Genomic DNA, 11,525 nt, shown 5'->3' with positions numbered 1-11,525 from the left:
ACAACAGGGTTGTCAATTATTTTGTTTTCAAAGAGTTATGGAAGTTTATGGAAGTTAATACTTCCATACTAAAGCATATATGTATTTTTTTTTTCCTCCTGACACTTGTAGTAGCCATTTTTCAACTTAAGACTTACTGTCGAAGTACTAGATGATATTAATAATTCGTTAATTCTTATGTTATTGGAAAATCATTACTTACACATTGTAAGTACACATGCACACATATATAATGTATATGGGAATTAGGTCTAGGACTCTGTTGGAAATGGTACCATGTGGTCGACAGTCTTCAGCCATTTGCAGGTTTTGAGTCTGTTCATTTAAACTACGTGCTTCTGACTTACATGCATGTTTAAAAATGTTCAGCTCCAAAGAAGTCAGTCAAAAATAGAGTGTGAAAGCAGAGATTGAATTGTAGTATACTCACTGAAGAAATTATTGAAACTGAAACAACTAAACTTGTGAATAAAACAAAAATAGTGAAACAGTCTTAATTCACAGCATGCTTAAAGTGTTTAAGTGCAAAGTTGCTTGTGTTCTTTGTTTCAGTTGTGGTTTTTTTTATTATTATTATTTTTATTATTTTAACTTTGCCTTGTAGGATCTACCAACATGGAAGATACCAGTGCTATACTGATTAAAGATGCTGGTAAATTAAATTTTGCTTTACCTTTGAAGTAGCAGAGCCACTTCTGTGTATGTGCTTGGCTTCTTAAAAATTATATGAAGAATTTGCAAGATATTTTTTTAAGGCAGTTGGAAATTAGGACCTAAATCCCATTTCTCTTTTCATTTGATCTCAGTCTTCACTTTTCAAAATGCTTATGTAAAAATATGGTGCTTTTTTCAGCCTTTTTTGTGAAACAAACCCTTAGACAATGTCCCTTACTGTCCTGTCCTTTCTTCTCTGCAAATAAATGAGCTACAGTGCTTCCATGGAGATACTCTGTCCATTTTACAAGTAAGGAGATTTTATGGCAAAAGAAAAGAATTGTCTAAGACCTCTGATGGAACCATTCTTGATGTTAAAATAAGATCTTCGTTGTTCTTGTGACTTTTAATTAATTTCAAGAGTCTGAATTTTGTTCTGTAATATCTTTCTTTTCATAAAATTTCCTCCAGAGTTCCCTTCACCATGGTCTGATATCTTTCTTCAGAAAGTTATGCTTTAGTTGTGTTTTCTTTGTGATGTCCAGGTTATCAAAAATGTTTTTTGAAACTTAAATTAGTCTGATTACTTAGTATTAAAAATCAAACATCTAAGCAGACAATAAGCATAACTATTGTTTTTCCCCAGTGTATAATGCGGTTGGACTGGCTGCTTATGAACTATTTGATAGTGTGGATTTTGATCAGTGGTTTAAAAATCAACTATTAGCAGAACTACAGGTTTCTCATAACAGGTAAACACCTTGGTTTATTATGCCTTCATCATTTAAATATGAACTGTTGATACAAATCTGGTAAGACATAATGTCTAATAATTGCAGACTTGAAAAATACTCAGTATTTAAACATATCCACTAAGCGAGCAGAGAAATAGATAGGGGTAACTGATAAAGTCACAGAAGTTACAGTGCTCCTGATGGTTTTTGTTTATGTTTAAATTACTGTGTGGTGAATACTTCCCTGATTCTGTAAAAATATTGTGAGTGGGTCTTCTTGCATGTATTTGAGTTGAGTAAACTTTCCCCAGGACAACCACCTTCGCTTATTTAAAGAAAGATACATAGATCTCCTGAGTACCCAGAGCCCTTCAGGCAGTAAAGTCCAACGAAAATCTGTGAAAATAATGTCTACAAAACTTAGCCAAAATAGTGATTTGTTCTTCTTTACAAGCCCTCTGTAGCGCTCTTCAGTTAATTTTGCCAGCAATAAAGTGGGGAAGGATTTGGATTGTATTGTAAAGTGTGAATGATTACAGGCTCATTCTACATAAAGAATGTTTCCCATCTCCTGTGGATTTTTCCTCTAACCAAGGCCCCTCTCACTTGGATGGTCTTCACATAAGTAGTTTTTTCTTGTTGTGGTTTTATGGTCTTCACATAAGTAGTTTTTTCTTGTTTTGGTTTTTGGTGTTTGTTTTTTTTGTTTTGTCTTTTTGGGTTTTTTTGGTTTTTTTTTTTTTTTTTTTTGTTTAGCGGACATTATAGGGTACTTTGAAAGATTGGTTTTGGCCTCTCGGTACAGACTGAGCTGTCCATCTCTACAACTGACTAAAAGACAGTATTCCTCCTTATTCCTCCAGCTGTCACTCTTCCCTCAGGGGAAGAACAGTGACCACTATTGTATGTGGTGCTAATCCTCATCAGATGAGTGCCAAATCACCCTTTGACTCTGAATAACTATATCCTATTTTTACTCATCAAAGTCATTGGCAGTGACCCTAATGTCCTTTCAAGAATTTTACTATTTTTTTCTTCTACATTTGCAATTTGTCTTACCAGACATAATTGCTATGTGAAACATAAAATAATTTGTTTGCTAATACCTGCAGGAGCTACTATACATTGTAGATGATATTTGATAATGAGTTGCTAGCCAGCTTTTTTTTTAATTTCCAAATGCCAGTTGTAAACATTTTCTTTACAAATACAGTTCAATTTCATGTAGAGTGGAAGATCAGTGCTAAACTTCCAAATATTAAAATGCTTTTTATTACAACGTACCTTTTAAAAAATGAATTATATGCTTTTGGATATATAGCCTTACTTTAGAGCCACGGAATGATCACCACAGTTGTTTACCTGGTGTTTCCTAATGTTTGTATTCTTTTTCTCCTTAGTCTTTTTTTTGTATGACCTCAACTTCACTTTGCTGTCTAGCAGTGGCCAAGTAACTCTGTTAGACTATATGTCAGAAGAGCAGGAAAAACTGAGAGGTCTTGCATATATGATTGGTACTTTGTTGTTGTGCCACACCAGCACCAATCTCTATTGAATAAAGCTGCCATGGTATTTGTAGCACATGCTGGCTTTGCCATTTTTATGCTATCCACCCATATAATATAAGTAAAACAGACGAAAGTCTTCTGTGGTTGATATAGTTGTATTTACAGTAGGGAAGACACCTGATCTGACTATTTGGGTGGCATTTGTGATATCCCAGGGTGAAATACCTGTGGGGACAGGAGCCTGCAGTAGAAGTCATCCAGAAGTTTTGGAGCCTTTTGTGTTTGAACTGCTTCTACTGCCAGCAACATTGGAGACCACCGTGGCAATAAGGGAGGCGGTGTTAGTAGTTTGAATGGAGTGCTGCTTTAAGAACAGCTTCAGGAGTACATATGCAGTTCAGATAAAGTGGATTGGAGGGTACCACCACACCACAGAGTGTCCCATAGCAATTAGAATGCTTGTTCACAAACTGCTTTGTGTTTGGGAACACGAACCTATGTGTTGTCAGCAGTGACCATAGAGTTTGCTGTATTTTGTTTTCTTTGTCTGTTTCGTTGTCTGTTGATAGTTAGTCTGTTGACCATGACCATAGCAATAGGGGAAATATGGGATCAATGAAAAAATATTTTAAAATACTTTGAGAAAGATTGCATTGCCAAATTTATCGCTTGCCATAGTATTTAGTTTTGTTCTGATTAAGGAGAAACTTTTCTGTTAATTATTAAGACAGTTCACCAAATACAATTTTTCGTAATAATTTAATCTTAAAGCAGCTTTTCCCATTGATGTGACACTTGCTACTTTGGTGTCAGTTAAGATACTTGAATGTCTGAATGCTGTCCAGACTGCTTAAAGCTGCCATCCTATGACTATTGCAACAGAAGCTGCATTATTTTCGAATATGGTCACTTTTCCCATGTGGGCTTTAGGTTCAGCAGGCTCAACATCCTTATACTTAGAGTGTGCTCTTAGTGTAAAAACTAGTGAAGTTTGAAGAGGTGAACTTTTCCCAGAAGTATTGGATGTAGAAAAGGTAAGACCTTAAAAATGAGTGCCTTTGAGCAGAAGTGTTTCTAGGAATTTAAGTCCCTCTAAAAAAAAACAAAACCCAAAACTAAAAGAAAAAATCTAAACACACACCCACGCACAAAAACCTCAAAGGCACTCTATATTCCTATAAGTAGAATTTCTAAGAACTTAAGTCCTTTTTAAAAAACAAAAAAAATCCCTAACAAAACCCAAACACACACAGAGATCACTCCCAAAAACTCAAAAGTACACTATCTTTTGAGAGAGAGAAAGAATATCAAGGTGGAGGTAGGATGTATGGATTGTATAACAGATATCACCAGAGCTGAAAAACCTTACTGTGAGCAGATGATTATATGCTTACATCATTTCAAACCTTTCTTTATATGGTAGTGGTTTGAAAACTATCCAATGCCAATCTCAAGAAAAAACACTTAGTTTTTAATATTCTGATTTTTACATGGTTATGTATAGGCATTCTAAGAATAGAAAAATTTGCATCATCACAGCTTCTCGAATAAATAGAAGGACATGTTAGTAAGGCAACATCTTGCCTAAGCCCTTGCTTCAGCATGTGTTGTTCATGCTCTTCTGCCACTCAATAAACCTAAGGCAACATTGGAACATTATTCCTCATTAGACCTGTGTTCCAGTCCTAGACACTGCTGTATACATGCTATTTCCACAATTTTCATGTTCTCTGAAGGTGTGCTTTGTTAATTATCTCGTGGTTATGGGAATGTTTAATAAATCACAACTACTAAATGTAAAGAAGCCTCAATAACTTCTGTTTAAATTGTTGTCTTGGTGTCTTACAAGGCAGAGGTTCATCAAATGAAAAATACATTTAGGATAAGAAGGCAAAATAATTTGTGAGTTAAAATTCTGTGAATAAGATTCATCTTCACTAACTTTATATGTCTGCCAATTAAACATGTAGATCTGAGCTACTCTTCCTGATCAGCTTTTATAATCAGTGGAGAAAAATAGCTCTATGGAGTGCTTTTCTGAGTGACTGTGTTACACAATTCAGCTCACTGTCGTTCTGGTTCTTACTTCTTACCATTGACTCTAAAGGGGTTCGGATTGTCCTTGCTGCAGCAGTGGTGTGAGATTAGATAACATCAGTTCTTTCTAAGAACGGTTTTAGAATGATGACATGAAATACTCTGGCAGTTGCTGTAATGCAGTACATAAGTACATGTTTTTAAATTGTTTCTGACCTAAAATTTTGAGCATAAAAGGAATGTCAAGGAGATTGCTGTAAAGTGTGGTGAAAGCAGTAGTCACCATGATGGCAGTAATAAATATAAGATTTATTTTTAGTTTCTTTTATTGGCATACGGTGTGCAGAATAAACCATATCTCCATTGAGACCTTCAAGATGCAGTTGTTTAGGATGATAGTTATCTTTTTCAGACTAAGGGGGTGTTTCCGTAGCCTTATAGTGAAGAATTTTGATGAAAAATATTTCTGCACTAAAGTTTTAAAGCTGGGCTTGACAAATTAATCTTTTGATAATTTCTGGGGGGAATAATGTTTTCCTAGTGATTCTTACATTTCTTTTTTCTCAAAGTATTCCAGAACAGCAAGTATAATGAGTTAATGAGTACAATTTTTTCCCCCCTACTTTTAAAGATATAAACCAATACGCCGACGAGTAATTTGGCTGATTGGTCAGTGGATTTCTGTAAGATTCAAATCAGACTTGAGACCTATGTTATATGAGGCAATTCGTAACTTGCTTCAAGACCAGGACTTAGTGGTAAGTATAAATAAGTCAAAACATAAATAGCACGCCTTGAGTAAACTTGGTTGAGAATTTTATAACATCACACCTTAAAGTTGTGTCTTCCAAAAGATAATCTGTTGGGAAGTTGTGGGGGTGTTTAATTGTGGAGATGTTGAACAATCAAGTCAAAGACATGAAACGAGCCCTTAAGATGTTCGCTAGCTGATGGCTTCAGTGGGAAAATGAAAGGCAATAGCAATAGTCTGGGGTTTGTAAGAGGAAAGTTGTGAAGTGTCTTGAGAGAAATAATTAATAAACAAATAAACACTGTGTAGATAAAACAGTATTATTCTGTGCCTAGTCTCTTCAGAATACAATATTATTTAAGCATCAACATAGTTATCTGTTAGCAGAATACGATAAATGGCATTAGTTGCTAAGCTGGTTGAGTACAATTCTGTGGTTTTAAGCTACAATATCAGTTTACCAACAGGTGAAATTGAGCCAAGAAGCTGGTTTTGCTATTGTTTATTTATTTTAAATTTTTAAACAAACAGACCTAGCAGCCATCAACTAAACCAAATAAACCTAGCTAGTTAGTTAGTTAAATATTAGCAGTTGGCAGTCATAACAGTTATTTCTGTGATTCCAGACAGCTTTAGCAGAGCAGGGTATGTTTCAGTGTCAATGTTGTGACTGTTTTCACTTAATGCTTTTTGAGCATTTGAACATTTACCAGGGAAGAACATGGGAACTTGCTGAGTTTATTTGATTCTGCTTTTTGAGTGACAACAGGGCATGAGATAATTCCAAGTTAAACTCCTTTCTATTGCAAGAGGTTTTTATCATAGGCTAGATATCTTCTTGATTAATTCTTTCTTGACCTTCGTGAAGGTTTTGCCTAAATAGTTTGTCCAGGTAGTACCGCTTTAGCAATGTCAAATAAACTGTGAAGGATACTGAAATGAAAGCAAATGAAAATGTTTGAGTTGAACTAACTATATTTCTTAGAGGATGACAGAATATGTAGAATGATTCAATTGGTAAAATAGCAACTGATTTGATATTGTCAGTTATTATGTTGATAATGAAGAAGTTTAATGGATGTATGTGTGATGCTTCTTGACTTTTGTCTTTCAGGTGCGTATTGAGACAGCTACGACACTGAAGTTAAATATCCTTTTATTGGCAAAGATGTTTGATTGGTTCTTCATTCAGAGTTACTGGAAAATAAACAATTCTAATCTTACTACCAAATTCTTCACATGATAATTTTTGTGTATCCATGGAACATTTGCTTATTTGACTCTGGTATCTTTTTGCAATCTGTATTATTTTTCCTTAATGGATATTTACCTGTAGATGACTTTGAGTTCAGAACTGACCAGTTCTTACCGGTAAGAGCATTTATATGGGCATATTCTGATGGGCAGATAGATCCATAGGGGAAACCAGAAAAAAATATTTTCCAATTTCATTTTAAACCAGGATAAAATTAATTTATTATTTATTATTTACTAATAATTGTGTGTGTATGTATTTTTTTCAGTCTTCATCAAAACATGTAAAGACTCATACTGCTGCTGTTAAAGTTGCTGATGTCCAATATACAGACAATTCAAAACCTTTTAGTATTATGACTGTTGCAACTTCCTAGCATTGTGTTTAGTATTATATTTACTGTGTGTGACCAGATACTAAGTTTCTTCATGCTAAGACAAGATGAATGCTGTCTTTAGCAAATGTTTCCACACCAATGTGACTTTCCAGTATGCCTGTTTCACACAGTACTTTCTAACCTGCTGTTTCACATAAATACTGACTGTTAAGTGTGTGGTTAAAATAGGGCCTTAAAAACACAGAGTCTCTTGATCTCCTATGTTTATGTGTTTTACAGTGGTCATTACTAGTGCCATTAAATACATAAATAATGAGATGTTAGCTTTAAATACAGCAAAAATTTTTTTTTATCACTCAAATTTAGAAGTCATAATCAAATGAGAAGAAAATTTGCTATGTTAATTGGAACTCTCTTGAGAAAAAAAAAAAAGAACAAAAAATGCAGAGTGCACCTACACTGTAAATATTGGAATTGTTTAAGGTGTCTTTTTCAGTTAAATACATAAATTTTATCTATTGACTCAAAAGCTGGAAGACCATACCTTTCTTTGACCCTAAAAAGTGCTGCTACAACTTTCAGCTTTGTCATATTCTATCTGTGAAGTCATATTTACACTTGCAAAGCATGGAAATGATATATGTTTGAAATGATCATGTTTGAACTGTAATGTAAGACTGTACCTGAATTGCTTAGGCAGTAGATTGTCTAGTGTGTGTTTTTCCAAATGAAAAAGTAACATTTTGCACACTTGCTAAGTGTCTTTCAAAGTTCATAGATGTCTTGTTGTAGGAGTTGTAAGCGTAAAGGAAAATCACCAATTCACGTCACCAATTGTATTTTTGATGGTCTAATCTGTAGTTGGTTTTGATTTTGTTTTTGTTTTTTTTTTTAGTACCTGGAATCCATGTTTACACTGCTCTTTCAGCTACTGCAGGAAGTAACACAATGTGACACCAAAATGCATGTTCTTCACGTTCTGTCTTGTGTGATTGAAAGAGTCAATATGCAGGTATTTTTTTAATTTTTTTTTTTTAGATTTCAGTATAAGCTTGTACTAAGAACACATAGTAGGACTTGATGTTTCCAGCTTATACAAAAATGGTGGAAAAAAGTTACTGATTGATAGACTAGTTATTGTCATCGTAGATGCCTGCATTATTCACATCACTTGGTTCTCTTTTTGCTTTTCAGTTTTCATTTATCTTTTGTGTAAAATATTATTTCTCGATTACTACTTTTCCTTATGTACTATGTATTTTTTTATTAACTCATCTGTTAGAGTACAGAAAGACTTTGACTGCATATCTTACTGCATTTCTTGCAATTTTCTTTTTTTTAAATTGTAATTTATTCTAGTTTTCTCATCTTATATCTGAACTAGTATTTTATTAAATTTTACATATTATAAGAGATATTTTGCTTCACACTCTAAGGGACAGTGCAGTTAAATTTGTAATCTCACATTGACACCTGTATGGATCACAATTGCCTATACAGCACTCTCCTTAATTGCATGAAAAGTTTTCAGTTCACATTATGAATTTTTGGTACTTATTTCTTAGTGTTAAATTATATCCTTTAGCTTATACATAACAAAATTGAAAATACTTTTGCAGAATTTAAAAATGAATTGTTGACTGCTTTTGAGTCGGGTTTGTTTTTTGTTTGTTTGTTTGTTTTTTTTTTTGCAGTATTACTGTATTAAGGACAGATAATGCATGGTTTTGAGCTTATCTCCTCTTTCTACAAGTAATCCTGTCTGAGAGCCAAATGAAGCTTTCCTAGTTGTCCCTTGTGGGAAAAGCCAACATGACAGCAGATTTCTCTGGTATTTAGATAAGCTAGAGAAGCAGCAGAAAATCACAAGTTGAGAAAGAATCTTTGAGTCTCTAGGTTAATTCCTAATTAAATACTTTAGAAGACAAATAGATTAACCTTTTAGTATTGTAGGGGATCATAGAAAAAACTTAGGTTGGGACAAACCTCTGGAGGTTATGTAGTCAAGCCCCTCTCCAAAGCATGGGTAGCTTTGGAGGTTATTCGGGATTTTTTCTTTTTTTTTCATTGGGTCTGTTTCTGGTCTTCTTAAAGGATACTGTTACTTAGGAATCCTGTTTAAGCGAAGAATATATTGATATGAAAATATTTCTGGTTATCAAATTAAGTACTTTTTGTGTTCTATTTACAACTTAAGCCTGGTTGCCATGCATAAATGTTGCCGTAAGTAATATATTCTTTTCAAACCACTGTGCAGTCAGAAGTTACTTCAGTCACAGTGTATGAAATATGGTGTTTTAGGAAGAGGAAAGAGGAGTAAATTAAAGCAATCTCTGTATTTTCACTGTGACAAAAGCAGCTTTTAAATATTTCAAGAATTACGCTCGGGATAAATTAATGGCCTGGTTTCACACACTAAGAAACAAATTTATGTTCTGAATTTCAGATACGACCGTATGTAGGATGTTTGGTTCAGTATTTACCGCTCCTTTGGAAACAGAGTGAGGAGCACAATATGCTACGATGTGCCATTCTAACCACCTTAATCCATCTTGTCCAGGTAAGGGGTCAGAATCACACAAACATTGTCAGTATCTCCTACTAATTCTTTCTCAAGACGTGCCTACATGTTCTCCTGTGTGTGTGTGTATATATATATATATATATGTAAAATTAAGGTACGCTTTGGTTTTATGTGCCATTTCTAAATGCTTTTCAGTCTTACAATAAAGACATGGTTCTCTGGTAGTGGAGGTAAGCATAGCTACTGTTAAGCACTTAACTGTTTTGTTTTCAGGGGCTTGTTTGGTAGAAGCAGTTCTTTAGGCAGATTTGCTTGTGTTCTGGAGGGTTTTGATTTTGTAATCCTGGAATTGAACCTCCATTGGTGACTTTATAGGCTATGTGAAGAAGCTCGTTCTGGCTTCCTCTATTTCCCCTATGGCATTGGGAGTGTCAGTCTCTGCTTACAGTCTTTGTGTATGGTTTAGACTTCATTCTGCAGTGTAGGCACCTTCGATTCCCCATTGCTTTCCATTCAGCTCCCAGGGACTTGGGATTTCTATTTTGGTTGCAAATTTTCTGTGAAGGTGAGCCATTTTCAAATCAAAGGCAAAGATATGGGCCACCATAGGAAGTTTCACTTCACCTGTTCTTTAAATTTCCATTTAAATTTTGATTAGCATCAAATGTTTCTTGCTTAAATCGTAACCATTAGGTTTAATGTCTCTAAATGGTGGTGTTGGCTTTGACTTAATTGAGGGTCGTGCATTTTATTTTGAATTCCAACCCTTTTGTTATTACCTTTCTGCTGCATAACCTCTGATACCTATGATATAATTTCACAATAATTTCTGCAATATTTTTATATAGCATATGGGAAGAAACACTTTATTTCATCCCTTCTTAAATTTTTTAGTTTTTCTGATGTTCTCTTCTGCTTTGTTCGTGTGTTAGGTGAAGCAGAGTAATAGCAGCTCTGAGCTGCCTGCTTTGTTATGTAATCAATTTATATCATGTCCCGTTATTTCTGTTTCAATTTCTTTGATTCTTTTTCTCTTCTTTTGCGAATTTTACTGTGACAGATAATTTATTGGTTTGCAGTTTTTGAAGTATTCCTTTTTTTTTTTTTTATTTTTTTACTTTTACAGGGACTGGGAACAGACAGCAAAAATCTCTATCCTTTTCTACTTCCAGTTATTCAGCTAAGTACAGATGTTTCTCAGCCTCCACATGTCTATCTTCTGGAAGATGGTTTAGAGTTGTGGTAAGAATGTTCTTAGCAGTTTCTGATTTGTAAAATGTTAATTTTTGTATCCCCAGAAGAGAAAAAAATCCAAACAACTAAAAAAAGCTTAGACTGTATTAAGAATTTTTATGTTCTTCTTATCTTAACTTGACATCATGTATATCATATCTTTTCTCAGCAGAGATAAGATTAGGAAGTTAATAAAAGAAACACAATTAAAAATAACTGAGTAGGTAATCCATTTTCAGGCAGTTGATAGTGAGATATAGTTCTGTGGTGATAACGAACAGCGAGTCAAAAAGTCTAGACTCACTATAATATGCATGCTAAACTAACAATTTGACATGCTTGACTTCAGGAGCACAACAACCCAGTCATTCTCAGAGCTGGTTGCTGGAGAGATGTCAAGTTTTTGAGGATAAAATGTAGAAGTTATCTTCCAGATCTCAAGCTGACTAAACATAAAACAAGAAGTGGCACTGTGATCAGTTTGCCATGAGC

The 11,525-nt window shown here is 34.3% G+C and overlaps 1 protein-coding gene across 3 annotated transcripts in view; it reads left to right on the top strand.

Moving 5' to 3' along the window:
- IPO11 (importin 11) overlaps positions 1–11,525 on the top strand; it is an 82,800-nt gene that overhangs the window by 34,414 nt on the left and 36,861 nt on the right. For all 3 annotated transcript variants that reach the window (XM_014964969.1, XM_014964966.1, XM_014964967.1), the window contains exons 16-23: positions 605–652; positions 1,301–1,406; positions 5,565–5,691; positions 6,799–6,832; positions 7,015–7,055; positions 8,172–8,288; positions 9,723–9,836; positions 10,927–11,042. In XM_014964969.1, the coding sequence (XP_014820455.1) occupies positions 605–652; positions 1,301–1,406; positions 5,565–5,691; positions 6,799–6,832; positions 7,015–7,055; positions 8,172–8,288; positions 9,723–9,836; positions 10,927–11,042 (703 nt within the window). The remainder of the gene's footprint in view (positions 1–604; positions 653–1,300; positions 1,407–5,564; positions 5,692–6,798; positions 6,833–7,014; positions 7,056–8,171; positions 8,289–9,722; positions 9,837–10,926; positions 11,043–11,525) is intronic.

Source organism: Calidris pugnax, unplaced genomic scaffold, assembly GCF_001431845.1.
Source record: "Calidris pugnax isolate Ruff unplaced genomic scaffold, ASM143184v1 scaffold273, whole genome shotgun sequence".
NCBI classification, from domain to species: Eukaryota; Metazoa; Chordata; class Aves; order Charadriiformes; family Scolopacidae; genus Calidris; species Calidris pugnax.
Note: the sequence above shows the minus strand (reverse complement) of the source record. Positions and strands in the feature narration are given on the sequence as shown.